General features: G+C 29.7%; 1 protein-coding gene across 1 annotated transcript; it reads left to right on the top strand.

The window, feature by feature from the left end:
* The first annotated feature begins 282 nt into the window (after positions 1–282).
* EMB2729 (Alpha amylase family protein) lies at positions 283–5,717 on the top strand. The gene is made up of 19 exons (XM_078975456.1): positions 283–610; positions 830–901; positions 1,046–1,110; positions 1,181–1,858; positions 2,097–2,359; positions 2,471–2,546; positions 2,645–2,752; positions 2,833–2,923; positions 3,030–3,131; positions 3,245–3,347; positions 3,424–3,561; positions 3,647–3,718; positions 3,809–3,901; positions 4,020–4,097; positions 4,195–4,305; positions 4,426–4,506; positions 4,603–4,707; positions 4,785–4,870; positions 5,499–5,717. Exons 1-19 carry the CDS (start codon positions 333–335, stop codon positions 5,584–5,586), a joined length of 2,688 nt encoding a protein of 895 aa, XP_078831582.1. The 5' UTR covers positions 283–332; the 3' UTR covers positions 5,587–5,717.
* Positions 5,718–16,286: the final 10,569 nt, after the last annotated feature.

Here is a 16,286-nt window from a genome sequence, read left to right as displayed (position 1 = left end):
ACCAAACGCGTAACAAAAACAAATACTATGGACTTTCCGAGTTAAAAAAAAAAAGTTAAAGACCTAACATACAAATTACCCCAAACCATAAAGGACCATTCGTATAATTTAGAAATTTGTTAGATGTAAGGGATACTTTTTAATAAAGAAAAAGATATTATTCAAGGGGGTATATTGTAATTACTCTGTAGTTTGGCAGTTTTTTGTAACTATACGTAAGTTAAAGAGTATAATTGTAACAAACTTATAGTTAACGGGCATATATTTCCTGGTCATAACGTTGTCTGTTAAACCCAAAACCCCAATTCCTCCCTCCCTTTCGCTCTTATCTAATGACTTCATCACTCTCACTGCTCACTTTATTTCGTCTCCCGCCATCAAACGACTGCTCTCCTAGTAATCCGAGAATCAATCACCGGCGAGCCGTCGTATTTCCTTCCAAGAAATGGAGGTGTTCAATATCTCCCGGGCAGCCGCCTCCGCCTCCGCCGAAACAGCGGCAGCGGCAGTCCAAGAACTCAGAATCCGGCGAAAAAGGAATCGACCCTGTTGGGTTTCTCTCAAAATCTGGAATTACACACAAAGGTTTCGCACTTTACCTCCGTGAAAGGTATGTAAAGAATTACCCCTGAAAATTTCAAACTAATTTCGCTTCTTGATTGTGTGAAAACTTTAAAATGTTATGTAAAATTTCAGTCCTTTTCTTGTTTTTACCTATGCTTTCAGTTGAGGTTTTTCGTTAATTAGTGTAAAACAAGTCCGTTCTTAAGATTTTGTTCTTGATTTTTGGTCAATATTTTAATTTGGTTATATATGTTATGAATCACAGATACAAATCATATAAGGACCTAAAAGACGAGATCTTGAAACGCCACATTGATTTCAGAGACATGGCTTCTGGGTTACTCTTACATTGCTTAATCTTTGTTTTTCATCTTTCTATACATCGTATTGAGAAACCTACAAAATTACTTATCTTTCCTCAGTTATGGAAGATTTCTTTACTTCATTTTCTTAATTGATTCTCTTATATTCTTCCCACTAGATTCGAATTGTTAGGAATGCATCGCAACTTACAACATCGAGTGGATTTCATGGAATGGGCTCCAGGTTTTGCATCATATCAACACAATAATCCAAATTCAATCGTTTCTTCTTCTAATTTTTGAAATCAAATCAGGCGCACGCTACTGTGCAATTGTCGGAGATTTCAACGACTGGTCACCAACAGAAAACTCCGCACGCGAGGGGCATTTTGGTCACGATGATTACGGCTACTGGTTTGTCATCCTTGAAGACAAAGTAAGAGACGAAGAACAACCAGACGAACTCTACTTCCAACAATACAATTACACCGATGATTACGACAAAGGCGACACGGGTGTCACAGCCGAAGAAATTTTCCAAAAAGCAAACGACGAATACTGGGAACCCGGTGAAGATCGGTTCATAAAATCCCGATTCGAAATCATCGCAAAGTTATACGAAGAAATTTTTGGGCCAAATGGGCCTCAAACGGAAGAGGAATTAGAAGAAATACCAGATGCGGAAACTAGATACAAGAAGTGGAAGGAAGAACATAAAGATGATCCTCCTAGTAATTTGCCATGTTACGATGTGATCGATAGTGGAAAAGAGTATGATATCTTTAATGTGATTGATGATCCTGTTTCAAAAGCCAAATTTCGCGCTAAAAAACCACCTATTGCATATTGGATTGAGACACGTAAAGGAAGAAAATCTTGGGAGAAAAAGTATACTCCTGCTATACCTCATGGAAGCAAGTATAGGGTTTATCTTAATACCCCTAATGGGCCTTTAGAACGGATTCCAGCTTGGGCTACTTATGTTAATCCAGGTATTGTATACCTTTGGGCTAAATGCAAGAAATAGCAATTTGCTTTCCATTTCTTCCTTATTATAATATTGTTCCACTTTTTTGTGTGGGACAATAAATATTTTTTTGTCTTATCGACGTTACTGTCAGTCCTAGTCCAATGCATGTCAAACAGTACAACCTATTCTGTTCTGTTCTGTCGTGTCGTGTCCTGCATAACAAACTAGGAATAAATGGTTGTGTTTCTTGATATATTTAGAGGTGGAAGGAAATCAAGGTTACGCAATACATTGGGAACCTCCTCCTGAAGATGCATATAAATGGAAACATAAGAAACCAAAAGTTTCAAAGTCTTTGCGTATATATGAAACACATGTTGGTATTAGTGGTTCTGACTCAAAGATTGCCTCCTTCAATGAGTTCATTGAGAAGGTTCTCCCTTATGTTAAAGAAGCCGGATACAATGCAATACAATTAATTGGGATTCCCGAACATAAAGACTATTTCACAGTTGGATACAGAGTGAGTTTCATTTTCTACTTATCTTTTTTTTTTTTGTATTTCCATTTAACTTTTTAAAATTTTCAATTATATAAAGCTATCGAAATATTTCAACTACTAGTGTCAATATAGGTAACGAATATGTTTGCAGTCAGTAGTCGATATGGGACACCCGAAGATTTCAAGCGCCTTGTTGATGAAGCACATGGTGATAAAACATTAGAATTAATTCTAGACTTTTTTTTTTTTTTTTTTTTTTTTTTTTTTTTTTTTTTAAATTTAATTTTAATCTTTATTATGAACTAGGACTTGGATTGCTTGTGTTCATGGACATTGTTCATTCTTACTCGGCTGCTGATGAAATGGTTGGATTGTCTCTCTTTGATGGATCAAATGATTGCTATTTTCACACTGGTAACACGTGTAAACCTTTTGGATAATGGGAATTTATTACATACTCATCTTTATATATCGATATTTTGTTAATTCATTAGGTAAGCGAGGACAACATAAGTTTTGGGGTACAAGAATGTTCAAATATCAAGATCTTGATGTTCTTCATTTTCTGCTCTCGAATCTAAATTGGTAATAGTCAAGTATTAATGGATTTTAATTTGTACACGATTTCTTTTTTACTTAATACATAAACAACAAATGCCTTAACGTGTATATAAATTATAACATTTTGTAGGTGGGTTGTAGAGTACAATGTTGATGGTTTCAATTTTCATTCTCTTGCTTCAATGATGTATACACACAACGGTTTTGCCTCATTTACGGGTGATATGGAGGAGTAAGTATCCATTACCCTAATGTTTTTAACTTTTTTATTTTTTATAATGATATAAGTTTAGTGTTCTTATAATATTTATTTGGTTGGCTAATTTTTTGTTTCGATTGTTTTAGGTTTTATAATCAATATGTTGATAGGGACGCGATATTATACCTCATATTGGCAAACGAAATTTTGCATACTCTTCATCCTAAAATAATAACCATAGCGGAAGATGTAAGTAACACGTTTCATGTTTTATGGATATTGGTTACAAAAAAAAAAAACATAAATTTTTTGATCGATTTTTTAGGCTACGCTTTATCCTGGGTTATGTGAGCCTACTTCTCAAGGTGGATTAGGGTTCGATTACTTTGTAAACCCTCGTGCTTCAGAGATGTGGTTATCGTTTCTTGAAAATGTTAAAGACTCTAATTGGAGTATGAGTAAGGTTCGCATTTATAACCTATTTCTACCTTTTATAACTTCTAGAGATTTCGTTCACTTTTTTTATTAAATTTGAATCTCGTTTTCAGATTGTGAACACCCTTGTTGAGATTAGTAAAAATCCAGATAAGATGCTTTTATATGCTGAAAACCACAATCAGGTAAATTTATAACTTATAAATTTCCTTCAATTTCTTTGTCATTCGCCTTTTTTTTTTTTTTTTAAATTCTTATAATTTCTTTTTTTGCAGTCGATATCCGGAGGGCGATCTTTTGCTGAAATATTATATGGTCAATCATCGGTTATGAATAAGTCGTTACTTAGAGGCTGTTCTCTTCATAAGGTTAGTTTAGTAATTAGAAACTGTAAAAAAAAAAGAAAAGAAAAAAGAAAAAAGAAAAAAGAGGAAAATGGGGTAATTAATAATGTATGTTTTGATGGTTACACGTGTTGTTATTTAGATGATTAGGTTAATTACGTACACAATTGGTGGTCGTGCTTATCTAAACTTTATGGGGAATGAATTTGGGCATCCGAAGGTTAGATTATTTTATTTATTTATTTATTATTTTAAATCAGTTCAAAAACCCTAGAAAATGAAAATTTATAATAATGGTTGTGATTATATTTTGATAGAGGGTGGAATTTCCAATGTCGAGTAATGATTTTTCCTTCTCACTTGCTAATCGAAATTGGGATTTACTTGCTAAAGAAGGTGTTCATCAAGATTTGCTTTCTTTCGATAAGGTAACTTTTTCTCTTCAACTAAATTTTAAGGTAGTGTTTGGTAGTTTATTCCATTAGAATGTAATGGAATAAACAAGCCTATATTTTACAAATTATTTTTCTCGCTCATTTCTTTTATAGGACATGATGAACTTGGAAAATTCAGAAAGAATAGTTTCAAGATGGCTTCCAAATATTCATCATATCAATGACACTAATATGGTGAGGCGATTTTGTTTATGTTTTAATAATTTCAAGTTATATCACTATCAATAATTCAATATAGGATATTAAACCGTATTCTTACATTGAAAACAGGTGATATCATATTTACGTGGTCCATTTCTCTTTATTTTCAACTTTCATCCCACAAATTCGTATGAAAAATACAATGTAGGCGTTGAAGAAGCTGGAGAGTATCAGGTAAGCTACTTTTTTTTTTTTTTTTTTTTTTCACTGTTTGTTAATGTTATTGTGATTTTTTTTTTTTTATGTGACAGGTTATTCTGAATACTGATGAAAAAAAGTACAGTGGTCAAGGATCAATAGGGCCTGATGAGAACGTTCGGAAAACCATAAGTAGAAGGTAAGCGAATGACATTTTTTTGGCTATGTAAAATGACTATTTTGCCCTCAATTTGTCATGTGCTTAAATTCAAGGGAGCGTTTTTATAGCCTGGGATCAAACATGCAATAAAAATGCACTTTAGGGAGCATCTATGCAACAAACTAAACATATAGAGTAAATTACACGAATGGTCCCTATGGTTTAGTGTAATTTGCGCTTTTGGTCCCTAACTTATTTTTTTAACTCGAAAGGTCCCTATTGTTTGTTTTTGTTACGCGCTTGGTCCCTGTCTTACCTAAAAAGACTATTTTGCCTTTGATTTAATAAATTTATTTAAATAAACACAATCCTAACCCCACCCATTCACCTTACCTTACCTACCCTAACATTTTTTCCTATTTAAATAATAGTATTTTTAGTTAAGATAAGAACCAAGTACATAACAAAAATAAACAGTAGGGACCAAGCGCGTAACAAAAACAAACAATAGGGACCTTCCGAGTTAAAAAAAATAAGTTAGGGGTCAATCACGCAAATTACCCCAAACCATAGGGACCATTCGTGTAATTTATTCAAACATATAAGACTACATCTATAATTTTTGACATACCACAGGGGCTAATGTTGTATTTATGTTGTGTTGCAGGGTTGATGGAATGCGTAACTGCTTAGAAGTACCATTGCCAAGTAGAAGTGCTCAGGTTTACAAATTAACTCGGATATTAAGACTATGAACATCGCCACGTGGCATTATTTTTGCTGATTTTGAATGGAAACTTGTATTTAACATGTCTATAGTTCGTATTCATCTTGTACTTTTTTTTTTCAAATGTACATTTTAATGTAACATAAAACTTTAAGGTAATTAGTGTTGAGCTTGAGTTTATCGAGTATGAACCTAATCAAATCCGTGAGAATTTTTTGAGGGTTAATGTCACAAATGGGTAATGAAGTATTTGACATGATAAAAAACAACATTGTTTTACAAAAGATTATTAGAAGGTAAGCAAATGGAACATTTTGTTCACAAAATACTCTTATTTTAAAAGTTCAAACCGCTTACCTTCTCCTAGTACAATTGTTTAAAACATTGGTGTTTTGTAAAAAACAAAAAAACAAATAGTTTGTTATCTATTTATGATATTAACTCTTTTCTGATTGACACTGCTTAATTTTGTTCAGTTTGATTCGATCCATTTTTAGAGTAATCATCATATAAAGGAGGAATTATACACATGCAATGTGGATCTAGAGTTCTTATACATATACCCACGAAAGATTAGCATAAAATTAAGAAAAAAGAAATGAAAAAGAAAGGGGGAAGATTGCTTGAGCTGCAAACAAAACCATCCCTTTTCCTCTCCCCTTTCGTTTCTTTCTGGATTTGCCAATTTCTATTGAAATTTTTTACCTTAGGTAAAATTAACCATAAAAGTATAATCAAGTTTTATTTTTTGTTATAATCATTCGTTTTCCACTTCATTGATTTGTTTGTAATTACACTTAAAGCTGTAGTTAGGGAATGAGGTATTGATTCACTTTGTGAATTTACATTCCGTTATACAAATAACTCTATATAAGAATGTATAAATAACTATATATAAGATGAAAGTTTTATTATTTTTGTCTATTGAAATCTATCTATTAATTTATTGGAGTCAAAATTGGCTGTCAAAACACTTGAATAATTAAAATCTTGTAAAATTGTTGGACAACTCTCGCTACAATCACTTTCTTTGCCTCTTGTTAATTAAATAGATAGTAAATATTCCAACAATTACTATAAAACAATATATGATCTAGTTATTTAAACAAAAATAATTCAGAAGGTTGTAAACACCTACATACATTTTTGTTGACTTCTAAACCATTTGACCCATATCTTTTTACCTTTTTAATTTTTCCTTTCAATTTTTAGCATTTTGATTCCTTCAAATATGATATTAACCCAATTGACATATTTTCAACATAAATGTATTGAAATTGCTCTTTTATAAGTGGTGTACGTTTAACAATATGCTAAAGACACTTTAGTGTCGTTACATTTCTTTTGTTTTTTATTATGAAGAGAGATGAAACGTGATAAATGGAATTCTAGAATTTTCAATATATTGCGATTCACATGGATATGCAAAGAATTAATATTCATAAGAGTTAAAACTGTTATCAATTTTCAAAGCAACCTGCAAAATGGAAGCTTAACTCTTGAGGGTAGAATGTGATTCTTTCATTGAGATGTAAGTTTAGGATGAAGTTGGAACACTACAAGTTTACTATTTACAACAATGGAAGGTAACCCCATAACCATTTGTCCATTTTCTAGTCATTCTTTCTTTACTTCTTTAATTATATTACCTCAGATTTGATATCAAAAAATTGGTGAAAAACAAGAAAATGACTCCTCTATTGTGTGTGTTCTTAATAGCCGAAATGGGAGTGATCATGATCTTGTTATTTAGGACACCTCTAAGGAAACTAGTGATGATTGTTTTGGATTGTTTAAAGGAAAGTAGAGGTCCCGTGATATCAACCGTTGCAACAACCTTGTTTCTGATCTTGATATCTTGTTTGTATAGTATAATGAGGATTCAAAAACGTTCGATTGAGACTGGAGCCGTTAATCCAACAGATCAGGTTCTTTTGACAAATCATATTCTTGACGCATCGCTAATGGGTATGTTGTTCCTTTTTATTGGTTAAGACTTTTTTTTTTTTTTTTTTTTTTTTTTTTTTTTTTTTTTTTTTACCATTTAGTGTTGAATATATGATGTTATTTGGAAAAATGATGTTTTAAAATGTATTAAAGAAAATGACAACACGCTCGATGAAATTGAAGGAAAAATAAAACGAGGGAAATTTTTTCAAAAGTTGAGACTTAATGAGAAATTCTATTTACCCTTTCTTTTTATATTAAATCGATCATTTCTTTATTAAAAGTATGTTCTGCAACGAACTTTTGTGATCTTTCATGTGTTTTTGGCTTTCAGATTTTAAGAAAAAAAAAAACTTAAAATAAAGGAAAAATTACATTCGGATGTACGAACTTAAAGCTTTAAGTTTAAAAAAAAAGTCCAAACAACATTAAGATCCTTTAACTTTTATTTTTTATTGTACCTAATTTTATATTTTTTAAAAGCTTAAAACTATTTTTACCGAACATTTATATATACAAATTAAAGTTATAGCTTTTAGCTAAGGCTGATTTTATCAAAGATATCATAAATCAAAAGAAAACACACATATATAGGTTACCAATTAAAGTGTCATGTCCCCATTAAGTTTATAACGTAAAAAATGAAGCATCCCCAAGTTATTTGCTATACACACAAATTGATAATTATATGATTTATATAACGCAGGTTTCTGCTTATTTCTTGGATTGATGATAGACAGACTTCATTACTATGTTAAAAGGTTTGATGATGCTGAAAGTGTCAAACCTTTCGTCATAAACAAGAAACTTTTGGAAACAGACTCCGATTGAATCCACATTCATGTAACAAAGTTATACTACTTTCGATAATAGATTTCATTCTTTAAGTGGCAAATGTACCACACCTTTGTTAATTTATTATTAATGTATAGAAAAAATAAAAGGATGTTTCGGTCAACTTGACTATATCATCTCGATTCCTTTGGTGACCATAATTTTATCATATGATAAAATAGATTTCATGAGTTTGTATCTTATGTTTGTGATTAAGGTTATATTTAACAACAAGTTTTTGAAAGATGTTAGTTTTAGCTTTTGAGAAAAAAAAGGATTAAAAAAAATTCAATTGGATTTACGAGCTTAAATCTTTTAATTAAAACAAAAAACTTTAAATTCAAAAGTTACTTCAAGTAGATTTTAAGAAATTTTATCTTTTAAATTTTATAAATTATGTTATTTCATAAATTTCAAAAGTTTACAATTACTTTTGTCGAAAACACAAATAAAAACATATGTCTTACATTTAGGAAACCTAAATCTCATTTTAGGGATTAAGAAGTAGAAGCTAAGGATCCTAGGTGGTGTGGTTGAATTCATAGGAGGTTTTAACAGGTATAATTAAGTTAATGCACAAAGAGAGTCGTAAATAGGTCGAGTAAAAATTGATCTTAACTCGATTGTACTACATTAAGATTTAAAATTTACTACAAAACTATTCGAGTCATTTTGATAAATGCACAAATTAAGCGAATCCGAGATCGATTATAGAGCTTAAGTAGCAGGAAATTATACATGACTTCTTTACGAAATCTCAATTTAATGGGACAACATAAGTACAAGTTCAGAAATTCTACTTTTTATTACTAATATATATATATATATATATATATATATATATATATATATATATATATATATATATATATATATATAGAGAGAGAGAGAGAGAGAGAGAATAGTTTTATTCTCCTATTAACAAATGTTAGAGTATTACAATTCTTAATTAATATTATATGTCAACTATCATATCACTTGTCAACATATTAATTATCCATTTAAAATTTTAAATTTCTCACTCTAATTAAATTAAATTAATAATTGATTTTTTATTTTAAATTTCAAATTTTCTCACTCTGATTATATTAAATTAATAACATTAGATTAAAAATAAAATAAAATTAATACAGATTATAAGGTGATACAACTTTACGTATTTAATTAAATCAACGATTATAATTTTATATAACTAAAAAAAATATCCCTTAAGTAACCATTATTTAAAATATTGATTAATAATTTTGATTTTTCAACATGAAAGTTTAATTAATTTTATAACCGTGGTTTTCAGGGGTTATAACTACTATATATATATATATATATATATATATATATATATATATATATATATACATATATATCCCCTATTATAATAAAACAGTACCTTATTGACACGTGGCATCTCCTTAGCCCCCCTTCTCTCAAAGTGAATTTCCTAAAATGCCCCTACTTTTTACCCCTTGCCATTCATTACGTCCTATTGATTTAATTGCTTCAAATCAATTGTCTTCTCATCTCCATAAATCTCTCAAATTCTGGTGGTATAGATCCATAAAGCTCGCTAAATACATCTTTTTCTCTATTTTATCTCTTAAACCCTTAATCTTCTTCCCTCTCCATCAATCGATGCGATGTAGATTCCTGGAAATCTCCGTTGACTGAATCATATCGATTTCGAGTGTATTCGCTGAGAAAACCATTATCGATTGGGTAGGACTCCGATCACTGATGCACTACCGGTAGAAGATTTAAAAATCAAATAATTTCTCATATATTGATTCTCTCAAACGTGATGGTAAACATCATAAATAAGGGGAGATAGTCAAGAAATCAGAGATATGGAGGTTAACATCAGAGTTGATGGGTGTCAGTTGAGGCTCAACTCAAAGATTTCAAGATTTTCAGGTAAAATTGAGTTTCAATTTACATCATCTATAGGCCCTAGCTATAAAACAGGGTTTGTTGTTGATAAGCATCCGGGAAATATACTAAGTAAATGACATGTGGTTCTCTTCTATACAGTTGTGTGTTGATCTACAATCGGTGCTAATGGATGTGGCAAGTCGTATTTTGTAGTTCTCTTCTATACAATTAGTAATAATTATATGTTTAGAGTAACTCAATCTTTTTTGCTTTACTAATTTGGGCTGAATTCAAGAAATATGAATCTGCATTCATATATTTATGTATCATAACATCATATTTTCCTTTCTTCTAAAACATCCTTATACTTTTTTTTTCCTTAGAGTTGTTTAGGGAGGTTTAGTTTATATGTAATTTGACTTTTTTTTTGTTTTGATAGTTTTCATCTTCATTTATGAAGTAAATTACTTTTCGCTTACATGCATTTATGAAGAAATTGCTTTGGATTTATTGGATCTGATGGGATAATTATATGAACCGATATTGTTCCATGAATTTCTAGCTTTCTTGCAGTGAATATTTTGTTTTTGTTTTGGTATCTCTATTTTTAAAATTTTGTTTCTGTGTGTGTGTATATATATATATATATATATATATATATATATATATATATATATATATAAGCGAGCAACTCACTATTTATTACTCTTCTAATGACAACTGGTTGTCTTCGTCTTCGTGTTATATGTCATAATTATGCGCACACTTTGCAGTGAATTATGGAGCTCCACACAAAGAATGATAGAACATCATGGATGTGGGAGGTATGTAGTCAGCGTTTCCATTCCCATCTCATTTTATGTTTATGTTTTGTTAACTTGATTTAGATTTTGTTTGCTTTTTGTTTGTACGGATTTTATAGGGTTATATCTAATTTCCTTAAATTAATATATTTTTAGTTAGGTGCTCTCGTGGGAAAATGATGTTGCCAGAAAACATGGTAGTGGTTGTTTTGCTGCCACGTAAATGTTGGTGGGAGTTTTACAGGCTTACATTTATTTGTCAAGTTGTCTTTTCTTTTTTGGTTTGTTGTTCTTACGATTTACTAATTCCTCTATAAATAGATGTATATACACCGTAAAAATTTGAATAATGGTTTGTGCAAGTTTCTATTTGATTTTTTGAGTGCTTACAAAAAATTTAGTTGTAATCTACACATAAAAGAAATTTGTAATATACATTAGCTCTTGAATTTCTATAAAATGAAGAAGCAAATAGAGTTCTGGACATGGAAGCACCAAACAAGTAGAGCGAGTATTAAAAACGGACAAGAACATTACTGTGAATGGAAACTGAATTTGGTGAGTCTCTTCACTTGTATCTATCATTCTGATTTGAATTTGCATTGCTACTTATTTGTAACCCAGTTAGTCTATTACCAAAAACAAATGCAAAATGTATAAACATGTGTTAACTTTTCATGCAAGTTTTTTTTCAAAAAAAAAATCCGTCTTTTCAAACCACAGACACATATATGATGTTTAATGCAAGTTAGGTTTTCTTATATGATGTTTGTTATCCTTAGCTACTTATTTGTTATCCTTAGTTCCATGTTTTTTGCTTTTGTTTTCTCAGATCTTTTATCTATTGATAAAACGTAAAATGGATAGATTAGAATTTGGTTGTAAGATGTATTTGCATTAGACTCAATTATAAATTATTTCAATTCTATTTATTTTGTACGTCCAGATTAAAAATGATTGATGTTTAATGCAAGTTAGGTTTTCTTATAAGATGACATGGAGATGTATAATTGAGAAAAAATATATATATGAAATTTTGCGAGGGTATATAAGTGAATTGAGTGCTTGAAGGTCATTATTCTTTGTAATATTCTTTTTTGTTCGTGGTTTCTTTAAGCATAAGAGATTACGATAAAATATCAATGTATCATTCTCATTTTTTTTGTTTGACTTTTTATGATGCTCATTTTAAATGAGGTATCCGGAAGTAAGTGCAATAAAAACAATAAATCAATTCCATGTAAACTCAAATACGTAAATATTAAAAAAAAAACACTTGCAATGCAAGACTTTTCCGATAGGACTTAAAACTTTAGTAAAAATAGTTTATATATACCCTCTATCTCCCTAATAAAAAGACTCATAATTTAAAACAAAAGTTTAATAAAAGATATATTATTTTACTATATAATCAACTAGGTGTAAGACCCGTGTACTACACGGGTTTATTAAAAATTAAAAATTTAATATCAATATTTAAACATTAAATTTAATATCAATATCAATTTTAGAGCTCTCATTAATTATGTCATTTATTACATTATAAATATATCATTTCATTTTCAAGGAAGCATTTATTTCTCTAAATTATAACCGAAATAAGTTATGATATGTGAACAAATCAGAAAATTCCATGTGGAAATAAATAAATTCTAAAAATCTATTAAAATGCCATGTGTCCAAATTAATGAGGACATGACATGTGGCAGAAAATAGGTTTTATTTATTAGTATAGATTTTTTAATTATATTTCAAATTATTACTCGTGGGTTCCACGGGTTTTAACCTAGTATATATATATATATATATATATATATATATATATATATATATATATATATATATATATATATATATATATATATATATATATATATATATATATATATATATATATATATAAGTGTTGTAAAAATCGTTTTAGGCGGTCGATTAATTGCTAGACGGTCTTCAACCGAATAGGAATAACGCTAATCAGTTTTGATTAAGGGGGTCAAAGTCGGAGCTAGACGGTTCTAATCGGTCCTAGGCGGCCAAATTTACCAAATTTTCAAATTTTCAAATGTTTAAATATTAAACCAAAATTTTCAAAATTTCAAAAGTTCATAGTATTTCAATACTTAACTAATATATAAAAAAATTTAAAAATTAAATTTTAAAGTTTTTCTCTAAAATTTTCAAAATCTCTCCCTTCAAATATATAAATACTCAAATTTACTTCTTTTCTTAAGATAGATTAAAATTTGAATAACTTATCATATTAATTGGATGATAAATTGCTTTGCTTGTTAAACTTATTATTAAACTTTTAGGCTTATTTATTTATATTCTTACAATTAAAGTTAGATTTATAAATTTTTGAATAATTTTCTTAATAATTAATTGTCCCCGATTAATCGTTGTCTAGCTGATTAATCTCTAGACCCTAGTCCACCGACTATCTAACGTCTAATGTTTTCTGCAACCTTGATATATATATATATATATATATATATATATATATATATATATATATATATATATATATATATATATATATATATATAGAGAGAGAGAGAGAGAGAGAGAGAGAGAGAGGTTCAATTGAAAAAAAAAGTTGAGAATAGGGGAATCATCCTCAGGCGATCGTTTAATGAGCTTTAAAAACATAAAAACACGGTGACAAACTTGTAAATAATCCAAAAAATTAAACCATCCAAGGCACTTTTGTAATTTTATCGCACATCAAATCTCGGCAGCAAAACCATCATTTCCCTCTTCGAACACATCATCGTTTCCCCATAACACAAAAACCATTTGCAGAAAGATTCAATCACCGTTTTCGAATAAAAACCATATATTGGTATCACGAAGAACAAATCGAAGAAAATGTCTTCCGACGAAATCCTAAATGAAACCATTTCGTCACTGTTGACTATGAAAGGTAATCATCGGTTTTTTTCCCGATTTTTAACGATTTGTAATCATTTCTAAACTTATCACGTGATTACTTGAAATTTTTCGTAATCATCGTTCATTATTAGTTGATTTAGAACTAAAAATTTTGTATTTACACTGTTCATTCTTCTAACTAGGTTGTTTACTTCAATTTTGTAATCCTCGTTCATTATTAGTTGATTTACTTGAAGTTTTTTTAATAATCGTCCATTATTAGTTTATATATAAATGATTTTACATATTCTCTTCATTTTTCATACTTATTCACAAATTCTTTGTTAAAATATAAACGTTTCTTCACATTTCGCTTATGTTGTCCTAATATTAATCAGAAACAACACCAAGAGTCAAACATATACATAAACGAAAAACAAAAACAAATGAAAAAGATAAAATTTGTATTCTATTTAAATCTGATTAATTTTATTCATATGTGAATGCAATTAGATGCGATTTTACTTTAAAATACAACAAACAATGAAGATACCGAAGATAAATTTGTTTTGATATCATGACAAATAAAGTAACATTTAGTGGCACAGAAAAAATGCCATAAAAAACCGAAAAAATGTCAGTAAAGACCCCTCTGGCAATCAGTGGCACAAAAAAAAGTATCACTAAAAGCGCTGCCACTAAAGATCTTTAGTGACACTTTTTTATTGTGCTACTGCAGCCTATATGGGTTTTAGTGACACTTTTCGATTATGCTACTAATGCACTTGTAGGTTTTAGTGACATTATATTTATGTCACTATTTAACTGCAAAAATAAATATTATTTTCATGATTTTAGTAACACATTTTTAATACAAAAAATTTATATTAACAAATTAGATCCAATTTTTTTTATTTTAAATGGTATGTAAAATAATAATAGGAAAATTAAGATAATTAACAAAAATAAAATATCATTATATCCATTCAAACTTGTCTAAAAAAATTACTTTCAATATATATAAACAAAAACTAAATGTTGTCCAAGTACTCTAAACATAATATTATTAAACTAACTACAATATTATTAAACTAAATACTTGTTGGCAAGAAACATAAAACATCATTGACTTCAAACTTTGTATAATGACTTCTCTCGTTCATCCAACATAAAAGTAAACATTTAGTGGTTCTTGACTCATTAAGATGCACATGATACAAGTCTAACATTTATGGTTTAGTAAATCACCAACATTTCTTGTTCAACAAACAAGCAACACTTGCACTACGAGCTCCATCAGGTTGAGCAAATAAGAACTTGATGTTTTTTGTTCAGCAAACCAGTGAATCTGCTACATAAAGAGTGAAAATCCAAAAAAAAAAAAATACTAATCAACAAGGCATTATGTTGTCATGTCATATCCTTTGTGAAAATTGGAGCCTTAATATTCATGAAGAATTACCTCAACTAGCCCCATAATGATAAGCTGATGCCATTGAGTTACATCAATTTACCTGTCATGAACACGTGACACACAATAACGAAACTATGCATACCCGGGTTAACCAAATCCACAAAGAAATTACCCCAACATTCTAATTTTAATGAAAAATAATGGGATAAAAATTAACATGTCAAAACTTAAATCCTCAAATCTATTTAATAGTAAAGAAACATACAAATTAGAAGAAACATACAAATAATAATAAAAAAAATGTTAGACATTTTATTAAACTTTTTTTTTCTAATTATAGCTATGTACTTTGAAAGTACAATGCTATAAGATTGTTACCTACTTCAAGTAACATACAAATGATTTTATAGGTATAAACCCTTTCTTACATAACATAAAAGAAGTAAACACAAATACATAATATAAGAGAATGGAAGACACAAAAGTATGAATTACAATATAAAAGATTATGTGTAACATTCTTAAAAATCATGACAAAAAATTTCGTTTTAAAATCATCAATCAACCATAATCAAGTCATACATAGATCCTTATATAAAATCAAGTATCATTTCAAACACATTTATTTTATCAGAGTGAACATCCCAGGCTCAAAATTTCTTGGTGTGTGCCATGCGATCATCTCGAGCTCTTTTCTCCGCTACCGGAAGTACCTGAAACCAAAACTAAAAACTGTAAGCACGAAGCTTAGTAAGTTCCCCATACTACCACATACTAGACATATAACCACAAATTGGGCCCCCGCTCGCTGCATCGGGACTTACCCGACATCGGACTTGCTCCGACATCGGGCCCCGCCCGACATCAGGCCCCGGCTGGCATCGAGCCCCGCTCGGTATACAAATCTATTTCTCTTAGGCCCTGCCTGACTCTGGGCCTCGCCCGCCATACACATACAATCATATAACATGTTCACACATAAGGAAACATACC

The sequence above is a fragment of the Lactuca saligna genome, chromosome 9 (genome assembly GCF_052625555.1).
Source record: "Lactuca saligna cultivar CGN05327 chromosome 9, ASM5262555v1, whole genome shotgun sequence".
NCBI classification, from domain to species: Eukaryota; Viridiplantae; Streptophyta; class Magnoliopsida; order Asterales; family Asteraceae; genus Lactuca; species Lactuca saligna.
Note: the sequence above shows the minus strand (reverse complement) of the source record. Positions and strands in the feature narration are given on the sequence as shown.

Excerpts from the sequence above, each read along its gene's own strand:
- EMB2729 (XM_078975456.1), top strand. The coding sequence starts at position 333 with ATGACTTCATCACTCTCACTGCTCACTTTATTTCGTCTCCCGCCATCA. Across the intron at positions 1,859-2,096 it reads GGCTACTTATGTTAATCCAG|AGGTGGAAGGAAATCAAGGT; the intron begins GTATTGTATACC and ends TGATATATTTAG. Across the intron at positions 4,098-4,194 it reads ATGAATTTGGGCATCCGAAG|AGGGTGGAATTTCCAATGTC; the intron begins GTTAGATTATTT and ends ATATTTTGATAG.